The 22,575-nt window shown below is 41.1% G+C and overlaps 1 protein-coding gene across 1 annotated transcript; it reads right to left on the bottom strand.

Moving 5' to 3' along the window:
• Window positions 1-5,588: 5,588 nt before the first annotated feature.
• On the bottom strand, window positions 5,589-22,285 carry LOC120057277 (spermine synthase-like). The gene is made up of 11 exons (XM_039005835.1): window positions 22,056-22,285; window positions 20,795-20,915; window positions 12,713-12,800; window positions 12,392-12,456; window positions 12,081-12,256; window positions 9,987-10,141; window positions 9,719-9,808; window positions 7,686-7,800; window positions 7,378-7,457; window positions 6,853-6,968; window positions 5,589-6,716 (listed from the first exon to the last, which is right to left on the bottom strand). The coding sequence occupies exons 1-11, from the start codon at window positions 22,099-22,101 to the stop codon at window positions 6,686-6,688; spliced, it is 1,083 nt and encodes a 360-aa protein (XP_038861763.1). The 5' UTR covers window positions 22,102-22,285; the 3' UTR covers window positions 5,589-6,685.
• Between the last annotated feature and the right edge of the window lie 290 nt (window positions 22,286-22,575).

Below are 22,575 nucleotides of genomic sequence, written 5' to 3'. Positions count from 1 at the left end.
CACTGACTTAGGCTACATGTCTGCTGTCACCCACAAGATAGACACTGGAGCGGCTAGGCCAGTATGTCAACAGGTTCGACAGACACTTCTTGGGTTCCAAGGAGAAGAGGAAATGCACCTCAAGGCATGCTGGAAGCAGGTGTCGTCACACCATCCTCCTCAGAGTGGGTATTACATGTCGTTTTAGTTCATAAGAAGGATGGTAGAGTCCGCTGTGTGTCGATTACTGCCGCCTCAACAGCCTGACAGCCAAGAATGCATACCCCTTACCCAAGATTGAAGAGTCTTGATGTTCTTGGGGGAGCCAACGTCTTCTCCATATTAGATCTTCAATCTGGCTGCTGGCAGATAGCAGTGGATGAAAAGGACCGGGAGAAGACAGTGTTTATCACTAGATATGGGCTCTATGAGTATACCTGTATGCCATTCGGCCTTTACAACACCCAAAGTACGTTTCAGAGGGGCATGGAGAGCGTCCTCCATGAACTCCAATGGGAAACACTACTGATCTATCTGGATGACATCATCATCCTGGGGAGAGGAGTTGACCAGAGCCTAGAATGGCTTGCACATGTCTTCCAATGTTTTCACAGCTATGGACAGTAGTTGAAGGTTTGCTCGCATGCTCATCGCATGAACATTGTTCTGTGCCCGAGCAAGAGCACCTAGACATAGCCTGTGTTATTTCCATTTGTATAATAACATCTACTGAATGCCAGTATTGTGAATTCCCATCATCATCATACCTGTATTATCTGAGAAGTTCCTTCAGTAAATTTCCATCAAACTTGACTCATTCTTGTCCTGGCAATTCCTCACCCACGCATCAGTAGCTAGGAAGAGCTATATCCAGTAACATGACAATATAAACAGGTAGGTTACAAAGTGTTGCAACACACTGCAGTACAGCTCTGTCACATTCCTCTCTAGTGCTGCCATTGCCCTGTTCAGAATATAGTGCATTAATGAAGGACATCATTGATGAATTGTTAGGGAAAACAGCATAATCAAGGAATTTACAGGGACAATAGATGAATGGAATAGTGGAATATTTCTAAATGTTTATATCTACTGGGTCACCAATTAGTTTCCAAAAGGATGAATGGAGTGTCGAAGTGGAAACAGATGCTAGTGACAGACAGCAGAGGCCAACTTTATGGTTGGCACAAGCCAGTGAACAATGGAAAAACCTGTTGCTTTGAGATCATTTACCAGTTCATATCCACAGTGGACGTGACCATGGCTGGATTACCGACGGGGTCCCCCCAACCAAAAAAGGATAATACTAAAAAATCTTCTTTCTGTTGAGAGTTTAAATAGTTGAATACTCAAGGTGCAATTTCGAAGTAGTTAAGTATTTCAATTTTTAATGTAGTAGTGCAAATATTCTGTGGTTCAGTAGCACCGTGTTTAGCAGTTGACTGACAGTTTGTTTCATGGACAGTGATTTATTATGATAATTTTCACCAGTAGGGAGCGCCAAAAGGCTAGCTGTCCTGCTCAGATAGCATATGAAAACGTCATGGCAGAATGTGTAGAAGAGCAAGAAATTTGTTTGAAAACGGCAACATTTTCTCTCAGACCCATGGCAAAATGCGTATAACTGATGAAAGTTTGCTTTTTTTTAAATCGCTCCACTACCATGAGGGGGGTCTCCAAAATGTTCTTGATCATTTTTAAACTGTGCGTAAGTACAAAATAGACCCAAAAATGTGCGTGTGCCAGTTTTCATGCAAAATTTGGAATTTATCTGAACTTGACGTGAGAATGTGCTTTCCTTCCCGCAAACTTTAAACCATGCATACTCACAGTTCCAGTAGTTCAAGTATTGCATTGCAAGAAGGCAAACGTATCCTAGTAGCCTTGTGCAAATGGGGAATGTATGATGACACTGTTATTTATAAGAAGAAAACAGTTAGCTAAATATAATAAGATGCAATCATTTGCCATTAGTGAGGAGTGAAAATTGCTGTATTTAATCTTTGCCTTCTTTTTTAAAATAGGCATATATTTCCTATTATTTCATTTCATTTCCAAATAGCCTATAGGCCTACGACAAGTTAGGATAGGCTACCATTCGTCCCATATCTCATTTTAATTTGACCTACTTCACAGTAGTAAACAGATATGCTATTTCAAGTTTTGCTCTATGCGATCCGACGTTTAAGCACAGACAGTTCACCTTTTCCTTTGACGTTTGTAGGCTACGTCTGAATACTGTCAAATTTCTCGAATTGACAATATTTCATTCATAAACATTACATTATATATACACAACATGACCAAAATGACATGGACACCTGCTCATCTAGCATCTCATTCCAAAATCATGGGCATTCATTTTGAGTTGGTCCTCCCTTTGCTGCTGTAACAGTCCACTGTTCTGGGAAGGCTTTCCACTAGATGTTGGAACATTATTGCAGGGACTTGCTTCCATTCAGCCACTGATGTTGGGCGATTAGGCCTGGCTCGCACTCCGGCGTTCCAATTCATCCCAAAGGTGTTTGACGGAGTTGAGGTCAGGGCTCTGTGCAGGCCAGTCAAGTTCTTCCACACCAACAAACCATTTCTGTATGGAATCTCGCTTTGTGCACAGAGGCATTGTCATGCTGAAATAAGAAAAGGGCCTTCCCCAAACTGTTTCCAAAAAGTTGGAAGCACAGAATTGTCTAGAATGTCATTGTATGCTGTAGCGTTAAGATTTCCCTTCACTGGAACTAAGAGGCCTGGCCCGAACCATGAAAAACAGCTCAAGACCATTATTTCTCCTCCACCAAACTTTACCGTTGGCACTGTGCATTGCGGCAGGTAGCGTTCTCCTGGCATCTGCCAAACCCAGATTAATCTGTCGGGCTGCCAGATGGTGAAGCGTGATTCATCACTCCAGAGAATGCGTTTCCACTGCTCCAGAGTCCAATGGCTGCGCGCTTTACACCACTCCAGCCAACGCTTGTTATTGCGCATGGTGATCATAGGCTTGTGTGCTGCTGCTCAGCCAATGAAACCCATTTCAACAAGCTACCCCAACGAACAGTTAGTGTGCTGATGTTGCTTCCAGAGGCAGTTTGGAACTTGGTAGTGAGTGTTGCAACTGAGGACAGACGATTTTTACGGGCTACGCGCTTCAACACTCGGCAGTCCCTACCACATTACAGCTGAGACTTTATTTCTCCTACCCATTTCCACTTCACAATAACAGCAGTTACAGTTGACCGGGGCAGTTCTAGCAGGGCAGAAATGTGATGAACTGACGTGTTGGAAATATGGCATCCTATGGCGGTGGCATGTTGAAAGTCACTGAGCTCTTCAGTAAGGCCATTCTACTGCCAATATTTTCCTCTGGAGATGGCATGGCCGTGTGCTCGATTTTATACACCTGTCAGCAACGCGAAATAGCCGAATCCACTAATTTGAAGGGGTGTCCACATATTTTTTTTATATATATTGTGTATCATAACCATTGCAGAATAAATTCCTCACCTTTTCTGGCCATGCTGAGATCATATTTTCGAAATAGCCATACAACAAATTACAGATGTAGTATCGGTGATCTATATCTGTTTATATTAGTTACTATGCTGTTACTAAGCAGTAATGTATTAAGGCAGTGATATGTTACGACACCTAATAGGAAATGCTCATGCGCACGATTGGGCCCGGCTGTAGAGTACGAGAGGTTTTTACTAAACGACACTAAACTGTACTCCCGTCTCCTAACTGGTAATTTTCTCCGCTACACAAATATTACAACAGACAGTTGATATTTTGAATTGAAGTGTGTAGGCTACCACTGTAAGTAGGCATACGGAAGTTTTAATTTCTTTCCGAGTAGACAATGTTTCATAATTCGCGGACAGTGCAACATTCTTTTTAAACTATCTGTTTAGGTCCACAACAATTCAGAAACTTCAGATACAGGTATCGTCACTGCAAACACCTCCAAAGACATTTGACCAAGTTCGTCATTGCTATCTTGGCCTAATTCCAATACGTATAACGTATACAGCAGGTAGGGGCGTTATTGTCACCATAAAAAGGTGAATGATGGGTTGTTCAGGAAGTTATATTGCTCGTTCACGAGCGCAGTTTTACGACCGGTCTGATTCATAACCAAAAACCTGTTTGTTTGGCGGACGCCAAGTTTATAAATCGCAATTTTGTTGTACATGTGCAGATGTTTTATAAATGGCGCACACAGATATTTAGTGGTAAATGTACGCCACGGTTATGAATGAGGCTGCAGGCCCCCAAATGTGGTTACGCCTCGATCACACCGACAGTACAGTTGCGTTTTGGCATACCAGAAGTACGTTCGCCTTGCAGCATTGCAGAGCAGTGCGTTCTGTGTGGTGCATACGTTTGCTTTATCGAACGTATGTGTCAAACTGTATAGATGGCTTGGCAGAAATGGTAGCAGAAGTCGAATGTTTAGTTCTTTAGTTGCACACATATTCCGCGTCACAATTTGTGGCGGACTTTCGCGGTGTGATCAAGGCATTAGTCAGGTCCTGATCATACCCATCTTCAGTAGTCAATTGGCCACACACTACTACATACTCTTCGGATTGGGCAGGTTACTTTCTAAATGTAATCTAGTCACCTGTCTAAATATCAGTAATGTAACTTTTGCATACCCAAACTCTTAACAATCTGATTACTTTGAGAGGACTTTCCCCTTAAAAGGCATTAGAAGACAAATTATACATTAAACACATATGTTGTGTCATCAGTGGTCAGACTCGCTCAGGTGGAATAAACTTAAACTTGCACCTTTTTTCAATGCTGAATTGAATATCATTGAGAACAGAAAGTAATCAAGAAGTAATCTAGTTTTTCAAAAGTATCTAATCGGACTACAATATTTTAGCTGGTAACGTATCTGGTTTGTTTGTAATCAGATTACATGTCATTTACTCCCCAACCCTGCATACTCTGTTCATGAGTTCTATATCCGATCCATGTATACATGCTGGACTGAGAAAATCCACAGGCAGAGATCACAGAGGGGTTAATGATGGTGAAAGACAATGGCCCTGTATGATTTTCTCATGTTCAGACCTATCCAGTGGCGTTGTTACCTGAGAATTGGCAATTCAGGTTCTACGCACAAGCGAGACAATACGCAAACAGTACAATATGCTAAGAACTCCAATACAAATTGAACAATGTCAAATGCTTCATTCATAGAACCACAAAAGACTGAGGAAAGCCTGCTCAAGGAAATAAAGAAATACTGTATTACTAGTGTTTACTTGACCAATATACGAACTCTACGGCAAAACAAACAGTGGGGCAAATACAGTTGAGACAAAGGAGTTGTGACAACTCACAAGTATAAATGTGTGGTTGGATTTTAGAACCACACCGAGTATGCAGCAGCAGGGTATGCTAACTACTGAAAGTCTTATTACAAAAGTTACCACCTGCCATAACACAATTAAATACTTGTACACCCCAGTTCTCTTTCTGAAGTTTTGCATTGGTTACTTTATTTTTCTTGATTTTTAGTTGTAACCGAAATTGTCAATCAGATTAGCTAGTAATCCAAGATGTTAAAACTATCAAAAATCAAACATTTCCATGCAAAAGAAAGAAACCAAATATTTTATTCTCCAACTCGTTTTAATAGCAGGTAGTCACTGCTGAACAACATAAACATTTTCCAGTGGGATAAAACAGCATTTGGTGAAATAATATCCAATAAATAAATGTAACAAAGCACCACAATAATGACCAAAGGCATGAATGTGCACTGTGTATATGGTAAGCTACATTCAATAAAACTTTCATTTTCCAGCACATGCACCAGACAGAATTTGACAAATTTAAAACGAAGTATGTAAAAATAAACCATTACAAGCAAGAAACCGCCAACAAAGGAGGACCCTTTTCCCTTTTAAAAACACGTTCAGACACTTCAGCCTCAATGGGCAGGGTCACACTGCCTTTTCAACATCTTGAAAAGCACCTGTAATCAAAATCACACTCAAGCCGCAGTTACAACAGAAGAGGAAAAACAATCACACAAACAGACATTCAGTTGAAACTATGGTGAGCACATATTCTATCACACAATCTGAACCCAAAAGCTGTTGTATGTTGGTGCTGCTTTTATAACTCAAATTTGAAAAGTAACCCAGAGGGACAGGTGCAAAAGGTGTGTAAATACTTGCCTGGTCCCAGATTTCTATGAGCTTTAGGCAACTCCTCAGGAGTATTGTTGCCCTTTCAGACATGTAACATGTATGGCATGACAACAATAGTCAGAGAAGTCTAAAGCTCAGACAGGTCTGGGACCAGGCTATAGTCAGAGAAGTCTAAAGCCCAGACAGGTCTGGGACCAGTTATAGAAATGCTGAGTCATCCTCTACAGTAGGTTTCAGTGTATCCAGTGGTAGCAGCCCCACAGCTCTCCCTGGAGGGCACACGCAAAAACAGCCCAACTCAAAATATCCAATTAACAGAAATACAATCTCTTGCAAGTTTAGACATAAAATTATAAAACCAACATCTAAAAAGAGTTTGAGAGTTGGACTTGGAAGGATAAAAAAAAAATAAACAGTGTGAGTAGAGAATTTTTTTTTGGGGGGGGTCATATCTCCCCTCAGTGCGATAGCGGATCATGGGTGGGGGGACAGTTTTCACATTCCGGCAGGCAGGGCTTGAAGGGGAGAGAGAGAGCTCTTTACTTCTTCCAGACGGTGTAGAAAACCCACCTGAGTCAGTTTGTTAAGGAGAATTGCATGCAGACAACAACAAGCAACCACACGTCTCTGTATGAATGTTCGACTATGTCTGGCTGTAAATGGCAGGAGTGTCTGATAACGGCAATACTTCTTTTTAGAAGGATACAGTTCCATATAAGAGGGCACACACACCACCTCCTTGGAAAAGTCCACAGGACATGAGAGCCTTCCAAGCTGTTCCTCATAGAGAGCCAGTGCCTCAGTCAGATTTGCACAGTTTCCCTGAGGACACACAACTCTGGGTTAAAACATGGACCACATGTGACAAAATACATGTATCATTAAAAACATCACATTAGGATAAACTACTCTCATGAACAAAAAAGACCCAAGAGGCAGACGGCACGGGGGCTCCTGAGTGGTGGAGAGGTCTAAGGCACTGCATCACAATGCTAGAGGCGTAATTACAGACCCTGGTTCGATTCAGACCCTGGTTCGATTCCAGGCTGTATCACAACCGGCCGTGATTGGGAGTCCCATAGGGCGGCGCACAATTGGCCCAGTGTCGTCCGGTTTGAGGTTTGGTCAGGGTAGGCAGTCATTGTAAATAAGAATTAGTTCTTAACTGACTTGACTAGATAGTAGAGTGACTGTATGAAGCATTCAGCTAATATGAGAAAGGCGGTTTTACCTGTGTGAAGTACTTCCCAGTAGGACGCAGTACTTTGATTGAAAGATCCAAGATAAGCTGTAGGAACTCCCATGTAGAGTCTGAGACAGAGTAAACCATCTGTCAATCAATTATGTGAGTGTGCCATATAAGCCTATTTCCTCCTATCCAAGAAACAGTTTAACATTACACTGTCCACATCCTAAATCAGATCAATTCTTTGCAGAGGTACAATGCAGTTCCTCTTTACATGAGCCATACCGGTATTCATCAATATACAGTTAGAAATTCATGTCCAAGAGAACCTCATGAGAGCATCTGTCACTCACCCTCCTCTGGCGCTGTGGAGATAGGAACTGCTGTGAGGTCATTGATGACGTAATCAAACGTCTTCCCTTCCTCAACATACTTTTTCAGAACCGGAACACAGTCTTCTACCAACACCTGGAAATACAGTCATGGTAACCCCTTGTAGTAACATAAAAGACCATACAGACTAGAGGTCGACCGATTATGATTTTTCAACGCCGATACCGATTATTGGAGGACCAAAAAAGCCGATACCGATTAATCTGCCAATTTTTTAAATGTATTTGTAATAATGACAAATTACAACAATACTGAATGAACACTTTTAACTTAATATAATACATCAATAAAATCAATTTAGCCTCAAATAAATAATGAAACATGTTCAATTTGGTTTAAATAATGCAAAAACAAAGTGTTGGAGAAGAAAGTAAAAGTGCAATATGTGCCATGTAAGAAAGCTAACGTTTAAGTTCCTTGCTCAGAACATGAGAACATATGCAAGCTGGTGGTTCCTTTTAACATGAGTCTTCAATATTCCCAGGTAAAAAGTTTTAGGTTGTGGTTATTATAGGAATTATAGGACTATTTCTCTCTATACCATTTGTATTTCATTAACCTTTGACTATTGGATGTCCTTATAGGCACTTTAGTATTGCCAGTGTAACAGTATAGCTTCCCGTCCCTCTCCTCGCTCCTACCTGGGCTCGAACCAGGAACACATCGACAACAGCCACCCTCGAAGCAGCGGTACCCATGCAGAGCAAGGGGAACAACCACTCCAAGTCTCAGAGCGAGTGACGTTTGAAACGCTATTAGCGCGCACCCCGCTAACTAGCTAGCCATTTCACATCTGTTACACGAGCCTAATCTCGGGAGTTGATAGGCTTGAAGTCATAAACAGCGAAATGCTTGAAGCACAATGAAGAGCTGCTGGCAAAACGCACAAAAGTGCTGTTTGAATGAATGCTTATGAGCCTGCTGCTGCCTACCACCGCTCAGTCAGACTGCTCTATCAAATCATAGACTTAGTTATAACATAATAACACACAGAAATACGAGCCTTAGGTCATTAATATGGTCGAATCCGGAAACTATCATCTCTAAAACCAGACGTTTATTCTTTCAGTGAAATACGGAACCGTTCCATATTTTATCTAACAGGTGGCATCAATAAGTCTAAATATTCCTGATACATTGCACAACCTTCAATGTTATGTCATAATTACGTAACTTTCTGGCAAATTAGGCGGCCCAAACTGTTGCATATACACTGACTCTGCGTGCAATGAACGCAAGAGAAGTGACACAATTTCACCTGGTTAATATTGCCTGCTAACCTGGATTTCTTTTAGCTAAATATGCAGGTTTAAAAATATATACTTCTGTGTATTGATTTTAAGAAAGGCATTGATGTTTATGGTTAGGTACACATTGGAGCAACGATACGCACCGCATCGATTATATGCAACGCAAGACACGCTAGATAAACTAGTAATATCATCAACCATGTGTAGTTAACTAGTGATTATGATTGATTGATTGTGTTTTATAAGATAAGTTTAATGCTAGCTAGCAACTTACCTTGGCTTACTGCATTTGCGTAACAGGCAGGCTCCTCGTGGAGTGCAATGTAATCAGGTGGTTAGAGCGTTGGACTAGTTAACTGTAAGGTTGCAAGATTGAATCCCCCGAGCTGACAAGGTAAAAATCTGTCGTTCTGCCCCTGAACGAGGCAGTTAACCCACCGTTCCTAGGCCCTCATTGAAAATAAGAATGTGTTCTTAACTGACTTGCCTAGTTAAATAAAGATTAAGGTGTAAAAATAATATATATATATATATAAATAATAAATCTGCCAAATCGCTGTCCAAAAATACCGATTTCCGATTGTTATGAAAACTTGAAAATTGGCCCTAATTAAATCGGCCATTCCGATTAATCGGTCGACCTCTAATACAGACCGGTTCAACCCTTTCAAGAGTAGTGGGCAAATGACAAATGTTCCATCTCTACTAAGGAAAAGTGCAATGGACAGCACTGTAATCCTCACCTGGTAACAGTCTCCCTTCAGGTTGTCCAGAACACTCCCACATGCCTTCCTCATGTGCGTCCTGCACCCATCAATCACCATTTGGTCGATGTAGACACATTGTCAAGGCATTACAAACCAGGCACAGATCACAGACCAGATAGTCCTACCGGGTTACGTCTAAAAACAACGCTCAAAGGTTAGTGTTAACATATTGCTTCAGGGATTTGCACCACAACTATTTAACTGGGTACAGAGAGAAGTGACAGATAGCGTCCTGAAAGGATATCTCCACCATGGTGATCATCTTTGGCTTGAGTTTGACGGCCTCAGCGAGGATTCCTCCATCACCGCCTCCTAAGATCAGCACCTCCTTCCCTGCATAGTTCTCTTGCCCTCTGCCCATGATGGCCTGGGTGTAGGGCAGGTCACTCTCTGACAGATCTGCCATATAATTACATTACAATATTATTAGATATGCCATTACTGAAACCCAGTCAAATGTTCATCTTACTAGATTCAGATTTCAAATCATGAAAAATTACAATAGTGACCTCAATTACAGTAAATAACAATTATAAAAGTAAATATAAATTAATGATATACGTGAGCAGTAAGTGATGGAATAATTAAAAGGGATAGTTCACACAAATATCACATTAGTTTCCTTACCTTGTATGCAGTCTATGGACAAGGTAAGACATGCTTTGGTTTGATTAGATTTTCCTGGCACGGTTTTCAAATGCTAATGTTTTAGTATTTGTGGCACAAATCCCATTTAAGTCATGCATTTCTCACACATCAAGTCCAATTAATCAGAAAGTATGTCAAATGTATTGTGACGCTCAACAAAAATCATGTATAGATGATGAGAACATGATGTGCGGAAAAACACTAATATCGGTACCATGACTTAAATGGGATGTACCACAATCGCTAAAACGAGAGCATTTGGAAACAGTGCCCGGGAAACGAAACCAAAGCATGGATTGGTGTCATACCTCGTCCATAGACTGCTTACAGAGTAAGGAAACCAATATATAATTTTAGTGAACTAACCCGTTAAATCACGGCCTGTAGGAATCAAAGTACAGAGTTGAGTGGTTGGAAATCCCACTCATCGCTTACGTAGCGGTGTTTGCGCACCGGCACTCCACATCCTTTCCAACCGCTCCGTTAAAAACCGCACCAAACTCAAATGGTTTTTAAAACTGCCGCTCCAAATTTGCTCCATTCATTAAAATCACAATTTAACCAACAAAAATAGATGGATGTGTCTACCTGGACCTATAATATGGTTTTGAAGTATTAAAACCAAACTTGATGATTTCAATGAAATCATATGGGCTAGATGTCGTATTAAACATATAAACACTAAATAGAACAGGATCCAGACAGGGATCCTAATAAGGAACAATATATTATTAGCCTATTATTTCAGGGCTTATGGCCTACAAATACATAAATTGTGAAGCATTTGCGAGTTCGACACACTAGGCTGGCAGGGACATTATAGCGTTCAGCATTTAAACATTGTATTAAATCATTAGTCTATAAATTGCGCATATAGGCTGTGACTTACTTAGAATTAAAAAAAAAAAAAAAAAATGAAAAATGCCTTATTAGGCTCAGTCTACAGTGTCTTTGAATTTTGAAACACGAGTTTGGTCAGAGTCTGTGACTTCAAGCTCATGCGATGGTGCCTGGAGAGCAGGCCAGCAGTGGAGAATACCCTCTCCACACTTGCAGAACCACCGGGGATGCTAAACACCCGCGGAGTTGTATTTTTATTTAGGTAGACCTAAAAGTTTTTTAGGCAAAATAACCCTAACAAAACAGAAAGCTCCTTGAAAGAGGTAATATGCCAGGCCTATTGGGCCAACATCAATGATAGCCTATCATATAGATAATAGAACTAAAATTAACAAAACTTAAAGAGATCTGATTTTAGAAAATGTGTTTCACACACTTAGCTAGCTACCTACCTCCTTCCTTCCTCATGTGCACGTAGTAAGTACACCCTCATGCTTTCGGGATATGTCTTTTCAGATTCCACAATGATTCTTTAGTTGTGGACACTACATCACCGCACTGCCTCTCTTGCTCTTGGTCCTCCTCATCTTTGTAAGTCACCTTGATTTTGCACCTGTGTGTTTAATCTGTTTCTTCATGAAAATATTTAGCAAACTCCATGACAGTAGCTAAAGCAAGGGGCTATAGCAGCACACAAGTAGCCTACAAATGCATGCTGGGCCAGGCATGCCCTCAGCGAAATTGGAGCGGGCAAGAAGGCTGATGCTCCAGCCTTTGGGAAACACGCTCCGTGCTCCAATCATATTGGACACGCTCACATACTCTGGTAGGAATGTTATATTTTACTTACTAACATCCCCATTGAGAATCAGGATATTGCCAAACTGCTGTGAGTGCAAGATCTTTATGTTCTGGTATGCAGAGTCCTCATCGTATACAACCCGATCAATGTCATACTCCACCAGTCTGCCATCGGCTGTGGGCCAGTATCGATCAACAGCTGCACCTCGTGTCAGAGCTGGGAGCCTGGGGAAGGGGGGGGAATAGTCGAAATCATGTTCATGGTAACAGGGTAATCACGTCACACTACAGCTTGTGTAGCTCTCCAGTCATCACACAACAAGGCCACTACAGTATGATCATCCACCACTCAGGGCTTACCTCTTGACCCTCCTAATGTTTCCATGTAGGAGACTTTTTAGCTTCTTTTCCAGTGCATTCAAAAGCTGAGAGAAAAACAGAAAAATCGTATTTATTATGTTGCATATCCCAATGTTACATGAAGCAAAATATCCTAAATGTCAAAACAGTCCAAAGGCCTATGGTCAAGTGTTGCTGTAACGAACTCATGGAAAGGTGTCTTACTAAGGGCATTCTGAAGGTCTGTTAAATAGTATATATTTTGTTTTTATATTTCCGTTATAGTGATTGGATATTAGCAGGTCCAGTGCAAAGACAATTGTTTTTCCTCTCGTCACCTACATTATCTACTTGTGCAATGTTATCTCCTTCACAACACTGCAGATCAACGGTAACCAGACCTTGGGAGTGCACACGCAGAATAACCAACCTGAAAAGAGAGACAGAAAAGAAGCGTAGAGTTAAAGTGACGGGGAGAATAGCATTGATTCTAGGCTATAACTTCTCACTCACTTCTCTCCTTAAACCTAGAGCTCATGATTAGCAGATATCCTATAGGCTACGGCTGTGGCATGATACAGGTTGTGACCTATTACTGACCTAACCTTTCTGAAAGCCCAGTGGAGAGCCAGGGGCAGCTGAAGGTTGAGCATTTTTGATCCAAAATGGTGTGTTGTGCTGCTGCGGGCAGCCATATTCATGCAGGCTTAGGCCCACACAATACCTCACCAGCTGTGTTTACCACTCACCAAACAAAACAGGAAGCAGCAAAGCCCTTTGATCCGATACACAAAGCCACTAAAGGGCCATGCGTTCAACTGAACGTAAGCCATTGTTGTACCAATGATACACTTAACTGGCCAATCAATGGTCTTCCTAAAGGGTGTCTGACCACTGTAACACACCTGGTGTTTTCATTGGACAGTCTGGGTATTGGTAAAAAGAACTGGGATTTTACAAATTCCTCACACACATTAAATATTTCTCAATTACAACATTTTGTGCAGCCTGTATAGCCTTCCCTTTCATCCAGACTAACCGTGACAGATAACTGCTGTTAGAGTATTTGCTGAGGGAATATTACACTGTTGAGCTAACTACATTGTTTGGAATTTCTGAATTTCAATTTTGTGATGATCTAAGAGGTTATCTACCAATACAGTCATTTCCACGTAAAAAGGACCCATGAGCACCAACAAGTGAAGTTTATAGGAGCAGATCACATTTGGTGTCAATTGAAAAGAGTCAATATTTTGGGGAAATTAAGGCATTGATACGTTTTTCAACCATTTTCCATCGTAAAAATAAGGAATAAGCAAAGGCTTTGATTTCTGGTCACACAGATGGAAAATGGTTCTTGAAAAACATTACTAGAAAAAGTCCTAAGGTATTAGAAATACATTAAAACACAATAATGTTGAAGTCCCCCTGCCAACTAATATCAACATTTATATTTAGTTTTACAGAAATTATTTGCTTTCTGTAAAAGCTTATGAAATTGTCATTCCGTTACCAACATCTTTATATTTTTGAATTTCTCTACCTCGTGAGGAAGTTCACAGAAGTTAAAAGTAAAGACAGTCACACTCTATATATAAACTCCCAGTAATGTAATGGGTAATGCACCAACGTTTCAGCATCACTGTGCCTTCTTTAAGGTCTGAAAAAGGCATGATGCCGAAACATTGGTAGATTACCAAATAAATTACTGGGAGTTTAAATATATATATAGAATGTGCAACTATTTTTATAGCTCACAGTTTATTCGCTGTTAGCACCTCTACACAAAATATTTTCTATTGGTGTGCATGCTTATTATAGAGGTTCACAGAAGTAACAAATAAAAGTTGACCTACCAATTAGTTAGTGTTTTTACTGATAACAATTTTGTTTACAAATAAGTGAATAAAATGCACCACTGTTACCAAATCAGGCACACCACGTAATTTCAATATGGAAATTTGGGTAATATTTGGTTGAGAAATTTATCAACGAGATTTCAGTCTTTATTCACCCATTCAAAAAGACAGCCAGAAGTTTGTTGAATGCCCTGTGTGTTATCACAACCATCTAAAAGCACAACCAAATTCAAATGGAAAAACAATGTCTTATTTTTTGTTTAGTTGTCTTCTAAATGCATTATCACTGTGCTTTCAACCATTTAAAAGCACAACAAAGTTCAAATGGGATTATTATATATTAAATGGGAATACAAAATGTCAGATATTTTGTATTTACAGTTGCAGTCGAAGTTTACATACACTTCGGTTGGAGTCATTAAAACTTGTTTTTCAACCACTCCACAAATGTATTGTTAACAAACTCCTTGGGAGCAATTTCCAAACACCTGAAGATACCACGTTCATCTGTACAAACAATAGTACGCAAGTATAAGCACCATGGGACCACGCAGCCGCCATACCGCTCAGGAAGGAGAAGCGCTCTGTCTCCTAGAGATGAACGTACTTTAGTGCGAAAAGTGCAAATCAATCCCAGAACAACAGCAAAGGACCTTGTGAAGATGCTGGATGAAACAGGTACAAAAGTATCTATAGCCACAGTAAAACGAGTACTGTATCGACATAACCTGAAAGGCCGCTCAGCAAGGAAGAAGCCACTGCTCCAAAACCGCCATAAAAAAGCCAGACTACGGTTTGCAACTGCACATGGGCACAAAGACCGTACTTTTTGGAGAAATGTCCTCTGGTCTGATGAAACAAAAAGAGAACTGTTTGGCCATAATGACCATCGTTATGTTTGGAGGAAAAAGGGGGAGGTTTGCAAGCCGAAGTACACCATCCCAACCGTGAAGCACGGGGGTGGCAGCATCATGTTGTGGGGGTTCTTGGCTACAGGAGGGCATGGTGCACTTCACAAAACAGATAGCATCATGAGGCAGGAAAATGATGTGGATATATTGAAGCAACATCTCAAGACATCAGTCAGGAAGTTGAAGCTTGGTCGCATACTTCCACAGTTATGGCAAAATGGCTAAAGGACAACAAAGTCAAGGTATTGGAGTGGCCATCACAAAGCCCTGACCTCAATCCTATGGAACATTTGTGGGCAGAACTGAAAAAGCGTGTGCGAGCAAGGAGGCCTTACAAACCTGACTCAGTTACACCAGCTCTGTCAGGAGGAATGGGAAGCTTATTGTGGGAAGCTTGTGGAAGGCTACCCAAAACATTTGACCCAAGTTCAACAATTTAAAAGGCAATGCTACCAAATACTAATTGAGTGTATGTAAACATCTGACCCACTGGGAATGTGATGAAAGAAATAAAAGCTGAAATAACTCTATTTACGAATGTGAAATGTCAGAATAATAGTAAAGTGGTGATCCTAAATGACCTAAGAATTTTTACTAGGATTAAATGTCAGGAATTGTGGAAAAACTGAGTTTAAATGTATTTGGCTAAGGTGTATGTAAACTTCCAACTTCAACTGTATACATCAACTTAATGAGTTATCACTGTGCTTCAGCTAATAGCACAACCAAGATTCCGCGCAGAATATGATTGCATAGGAAGACATGTATAGTTACAGTAAGCTAACCTCAAAATGTGGCCATGGATGCATTAGTCATTTTTAAAGGTTGAATAAATACTGTTACATTCAGGGGTGAAAGTGCATTTCATGTCTTACCGGTACGGGACCAACTATATACAGTGGGGCAAAAAAGTATTTAGTCAGCCACCAATTGTGCAAGTTCTCCCACTTAAAAAGATGAGAGAGGCCTGTAATTTTCATCATAGGTACACTTCAACTATGACAGACAAAATGAGAAAACAATCCAGAAAAATCACATTGTAGGATTTTTAATGAATTTATTTGCAAATTATGGTGGAAAATAAGTATTTGGTCACCTACAAACAAGCAAGATTTCTGGCTCTCACAGACCTCTTCTTTAAGAGGCTCCTCTGTCCTCCACTCGTTACCTGTATTAATGGCACCTGTTTGAACTTGTTATCAGTATAAAAGACACCTGTCCACAAACTCAAACAGTCACACTCCAAACTCCACTATGGCCAAGACCAAAGAGCTGTCAAAGGACACCAGAAACAAAATTGTAGACCTGCACCAGGCTGGGAAGACTGAATCTGAAATAGGTAAGCAGCTTGGTTTGAAGAAATCAACTGTGGGAGCAATTATTAGGAAATGGAAGACATACAAGACCACTGATAATCTCCCTTGATCTGGGGCTCCACGCAAGATCTCACCCCGTGGGGTCAAAATGATCACAAGAACGGTGAGCAAAAATCCCAGAACCACACGGGGGAACCTAGTGAATGACCTGCAGAGAGCTGGGACCAAAGTAACAAAGCCTACCAGCAGTAACACACTACGCCGCCAGTGACTCAAATCCTGCAGTGCCAGACGTGTCCCCCTGCTTAAGCCAGTACATGTCCAGGCCCGTCTGAAGTTGGCTAGAGAGCATTTGGATGATCCAGAAGAAGATTGGGAGAATGTCATATGGTCAGATGAAACCAACATAGAACTTTTTGGTAAAAACTCAACTCGTCATGTTTGGAGGACAAAGAATGCTGAGTTGCATCCAAAGAACACCATACCTACTGTGAAGCATGGGGGTGGAAACATCATGCTTTGGGGCTGTTTTTCTGCAAAGGGACCAGGACGACTGATCCGTGTAAAGGAAAGAATGAATGGGGCCATGTATCGTGAGATTTTGAGTGAAAACCTTCCATCAGCAAGGGCATTGAAGATGAAACGTGGCTGGGTCTTTCAGCATGACAATGATCCCAAACACACCGCCCGGGCAACGAAGGAGTGGCTTCGTAAGAATCATTTCAAGGGGCTGGAGTGGCCTAGCCAGTCTCCAGATCTCAACCCCATAGAAAATCTTTGGAGGGAGTTGAAAGTCCGTGTTGCCCAGCAACAGCCCCAAAACATCACTGCTCTAGAGGAGATCTGCATGGAGGAATGGGCCAAAATACCAGCAACAGTGTGTGAAAACCTTGTGAAGACTTACAGAACACGCTTGACCTCTGTCATTGCCAACAAAGGGTATATAACAAAGTATTGAGATAAACTTTTGTTATTGACCAAATACTTATTTTCCACCATAATTTGCAAATAAATTCATTAAAAATCCTACAATGTGATTTTCTCCCTCATTTTGTCTGTCATAGTTGAAGTGTACCTATGATGAAAATTACAGGCCTCTCATCTTTTTAAGTGGGAGAACTTGCACAATTGGTGGCTGACTAAATACTTTTTTGCCCCACTGTATAGTCATAGATTTACATAAGGAACACATTCATTTATGGCGTTTTTGGATTTTGGAACATTGCTGCGGGGACTTACTTCCATTCAGTTACAAGAGCATTAGTGAGGTTGGGCACGGATGTTGGTCAATTAGGCCTGGCTCGCAATTGGTGTTCCGATTGTCATACAATCACTTCAAAAGCCCCTCCTGTTGGCTAGCCATGCACGTTTGTCCACTCACAAAATATTTCCAGCATCTCAAAAGTGCACCCGCAATTTGATGAATGGAAAGAGAAATATGTTACAAAAAATCTAATAGTGTAATGACATTCGGCAATTGTCATTAGGCTCACTATGCTTGTAGTATGAATTGGTGCATTCACTGCTGTAAGCTTACACATGCACGTCTCAATCTCGGCCACTTATCTCCGCCTTACTGTATAACAAAAGTATTATTGAATTCTGTTTGGTTGACAAACACAACCAAAAATCAACATTTAAAGCATATGTAATGCTTGGATAGTTTCATCTGAGCTACTGGATTAATCCTCATTTGTATTAAAGTTAAAGAATAGGACTAAATCAAACTTTATTTAAAGCTACAATATGTAACTTTTGGGTGGACTCGACCAAATTCACATAGAAAATATAGTTATAGATCTGTCACTCATTGAAAGCAAGCCTAAGAAGCAGCAGATCTATTTCTATGCTTCCCATTCTTCAGTTTTGTACACCAGCTTCAAACAGCTGAAAATACAATATTTTTGGTTATGTAAAATATGTTTCACAGCAGTTTAGAGGGTGGTGCGGTCTGCCCAACACATCACCGGGGGCAAACTACCTTCCCTCCAGGACACCTACAGCACCCAATGTCAAAGGAAGACCAAAAAGATCATTAAGAACAACAACCACCTGAGCCACTGCCCGTTCACCCCGCTATCATCCAGAAGGCGAGGTCAGTACAGGTGCATCAAACAGCTTCCATCTCAAGGCCATCAGACTGTTAAATAGCCATGACTAGCACAGAGGCTGCTGCCTATATACATAGACTTGAAATCACTGGCCACTTCAATAAAACGGAGAAAACTAGTCACTTTTTTTTTCTTTCATATCTTGCATTACTCATCTCAAATGTATATACTGTATCTTAGTCTATGCCGCTCTGACATTGCTCGTCCATATATTTATATATTCTTAATAACATTCCTTTACTTAGATGTGTGTATTGGGGTGTTGTGAAATTGTTAGATATTACTGCACTGTCGGAGCTAGAAACACAACCATTTCGCTACACCCGCAATAACATCTGCTAAACACTTGTATGTGACAAATAACATTTGACTTGATTTACAATGATTCCCTACACAATGACTGCTTGTTGTCACACAAACTGAAATTAGGTGAACTATTCACATTTTTTAAGCCTTGAGACATGGAGGAACATAACAGGTTAACACTTTCCACAACTACTCTGTACTTTATTCTTCAATTGGATCCCAATTAGGAAAAAATACACCATTTGATGATATCTTTGTAAGTCATGTTCTCCATTCTGAGTTTGAATGGGCAAAACAGAATTAAGTGCGTTTGAACGGGGTATGTTAGTAAGAGCCTGGCGCACCGGTTTGTGTAAAAGAACTGCAACGCTGCTGGGTTCTTCATGCGCAACAGTCTCCCGTGTGTATCAACAATGGTCCACCACCCAAAGGACATCCAGCCAACTTCACACAATTGTGGGAAGCATTGGAGTCTACATGAGCCAGCATCCCTGTGGAACACTTTCAACACCTTGTAGAGTCCATGCCCTGAGAAATTGAGGTTATTCTGAGGGCCAAAGGGGGCCCACTCTGGTCTTGGCATGTGTACTCCAGTCAACAGCTCGCAGATACAGTGCGGGTAGGCTACCTACACGAGATTACAAAATGGACAATTGAGCGAAATTTTATTTTGTCACACGGCAGTCAAGCATCGATCATCACGTCACCAGAATAAGACCCTCAATATTTATTGGAAAGAAGCGTCAAGCTCATCATCATGCACGTTCACCACCCTGCCAAGTTCATTATAACTTATTTCATCTGTAGCCTAATAAACTGCATGCTTTCCCGAGTCGTAGTGGTTGGACCACACAACATATTTTTTGCGTGACTCCAAATTTACTTCAATATGATGGTTGTTATTTCAATATTTGTGCATAAAAAAAAGCACCTCCACCTCTTACATAATTAATTTCAGGCACCAAAATAACCTACCTTGTCTGCCGTATTTTGTTTTGTTGACATTTGGAAAGTTTACCGACAAATTTGCTGTTTCCATCATGCCTGTCGTGACATTCTTTTATCCAACATGTACTTTACTTGTGTAAAAAAGTTTGGATGGAAATGTGATTATAGAAATATAATTATTTATATTAGGAAGCAATGGAAAGCAACATCGTTCTAGTTTGGAACAATCTGTTGACTGCATTTGACCTAACAGAACAGCATGCAAACTTATGGTGAATCTAAGCAGCCGCAAGAGAAGACAGGGTACAGAGTTGGTCCGGACTGGACCAACCGAATTTGGTATTGTTTGGTGGCGAACCTCATTAGAATAATAGCCCGTGTGTAGAATAATATCCAAACATGCAAAGGCGCATAATAAAATGTTCTACCTTTTGTAACCTATTCATGAAGAGAATGACATTTATAATTAGGCCTTTTTGTATAGTACAGATCAAGGACCCATGATGTCATTCTGTTGCTGGGTGTTGACCTTCTTCTATTCACTTACTGTAGTTCAATAACCAAAATAGATTTTTTCAAACTCAAGGTGTCACGTCATTCATTCTGCAGACATCTATGAATCTTAATTCGGAGTTGATATTTAACCAAGTTTTGGAAAAATGTAGTCACAAACTGAGGGAGATTTTACTGTCATTCTGTTACCAAACTTTGCATCTGCACCTCAAGAGTCTGTGTCTGGGAGTCTGTGTCACATGGAAATGCCCATACATGAACTAGTGGCACCCTGTCCTACAGAGTGCCTAAAAAAAGTTTGAATACATCCCCATTGACGGTCTCCTGTGCTTTTTTATGTCTTATTATTAATATTATTATAGCACTTTGACTTTTTGAAAATATATATATATATATTTATTCAACAAAATATATTGATTGTGACATAAATAATGACAGTGTTGATTGAACTGGTGCCTACCTGCCATTCTTGCCAATGAAGGTAGCAAGGTATCCATGTCCCTCAGTGTCATGGACAGTCTCTGTCATTTCCTGCTCTTGAAATATAGACTGCAGCCCACGCACAGTCGAAGGACAGTCAGCTAAACAGAAAAGGAGAGGGGTATATATGGTGAGAACACAGTTATGACCACAACAACCCCCTCATCAAATTCCTCTTCCAGACAGAATCACCAATAATGGCCCATTCTCCCAGAGGGCAGTCCCAGACTCATTTCTGCCTAGCCTGATTGATGACTGAAATGGACGGGAGAAGTAGGCTATAGCTCAGACATCTCGGTGTTTCACAGCTCCTAGTGTGAGTAGGCCTGCTAGGTAGGGGATTAGCCCTGGGAGCCTCTTCCAACCCCAACTCAACAGAATGTGTCAGGTGTGTTCGAGAGGGCCAATGACTGCAGTCCCTGTGCAGGTTTAAGTAGGTATCATCTTCCTAGGTAAATAAGAATGGGTTTCTTACTGCACACACCGGAACTGTACCTTGTAACAACCACCTATAATAGTTGGCGAAAATTACGAATAATACTCTTGATAACTAGCTAACTGCTGTATGTTCTTATCTTGACTGAGTGTGCACCATACAGGCAGACCATACAGTTAGTTGAAAGTGCTATGCAGCACAATGCAAAGAAAATGATGGCAGTAGCCTAATTTAACTATTTTACAGTGAATGGCTATGGATATCATACCGATTATTGGCCACTGGGACCTTGTGCTTTATTGATGGCTAGCCTCATCAATAAGCATGGTCACCATTGTTTAGCTAGTCGCAGTTTGACTGTTTGTCCAGTCACGCAGACAGGCGCAGCAGCAGACACATGGCTTTGCTAATCTAGTTAGCTTGCTAGCAAATGCACGAAAGGTCATATTACCCGTTTGCCTGTCAATCTGCTGGCAACCAGTGACTTGGAATTATGCTACCTAGCTAGCTATCAAGATAGCGGATGCCATTTAGCTAGACATATTCTTACTCAGTTTTAACGAGTTATGTCATCGGAGAACCCCACCCCCACCCCACTAATCGTGCATAGCTAGCTAGCTAGCTATATTATGCAAGTATATTGGACAGACTGCGCGTATTGCCAACGATTAGCTAGCTAACGTACAGTAGTTAGCTAGCTAGATGCGGAAAGACAACGGCCCATGTCCTGTAGTGCAACCTGGTCTCAGAGCATTTCGTGCTGAAACCGTTCGTAGTGTAGCGAATGCCCGTGTGTGCAATTTACCTGGCGCTGAGAGGTTGAAGTCGAGGGTGTAATGTCGCAGTGCCATGACTGGGTACAGCCGTCAGCCATGCCTGGAGTAGGCAGCCGGTGTGAAAACGGAGTTTGCCTGCGGAGACTGAAGGAGGAACCGTGGGGCCGTGATCGTACTGCCAGTACCACTGCTGTTGCTTGAGTGAGAGGGTTTTCTAGAACGCCGACTGGTCTGTTTGTGGGCTCGCAGGGGGATGGTCCGATGACTCTGTGGCTAGTCTACCTCGTGCTTTGTTCAGACTAGGTCTACAGTAGGCTTCCTGTGAGTTGGGCAGAGAGAGAGACCTGTTCCCAAATTAACTTTTTATTTTTTCTTGAGATTAAAGGCCCAGTGCAGTCAAGAAGGTTTTATATATATATTTTCACACTGAGGTTGGAATACTATGAAATTGTAAAAAATTATGATAATTTCCTTCTAGTGTTTGAAAAGAACACCTGAAATGTCAGCCTGTTTTGGTGGGATGGAGTTTTGGCCTGCCTGGTGTAATAA

This window comes from Salvelinus namaycush, chromosome 12 (assembly GCF_016432855.1).
Source record: "Salvelinus namaycush isolate Seneca chromosome 12, SaNama_1.0, whole genome shotgun sequence".
In the NCBI taxonomy this organism is placed as follows: Eukaryota; Metazoa; Chordata; class Actinopteri; order Salmoniformes; family Salmonidae; genus Salvelinus; species Salvelinus namaycush.
The sequence above is the reverse complement of the archived record's forward strand: the minus strand, read 5'-3'. Positions and strand labels throughout refer to the sequence as shown.

Excerpts from the sequence above, each read along its gene's own strand:
- LOC120057277 (XM_039005835.1), bottom strand. The coding sequence starts at position 22,101 with ATGGCACTGCGACATTACACCCTCGACTTCAACCTCTCAGCGCCAG. Across the intron at positions 12,257-12,391 it reads AACATTAGGAGGGTCAAGAG|GCTCCCAGCTCTGACACGAG; the intron begins GTAAGCCCTGAG and ends CCCCTTCCCCAG. Across the intron at positions 6,717-6,852 it reads GTGCCCTCTTATATGGAACT|GTGGGTTTTCTACACCGTCT; the intron begins GTATCCTTCTAA and ends AAACTGACTCAG.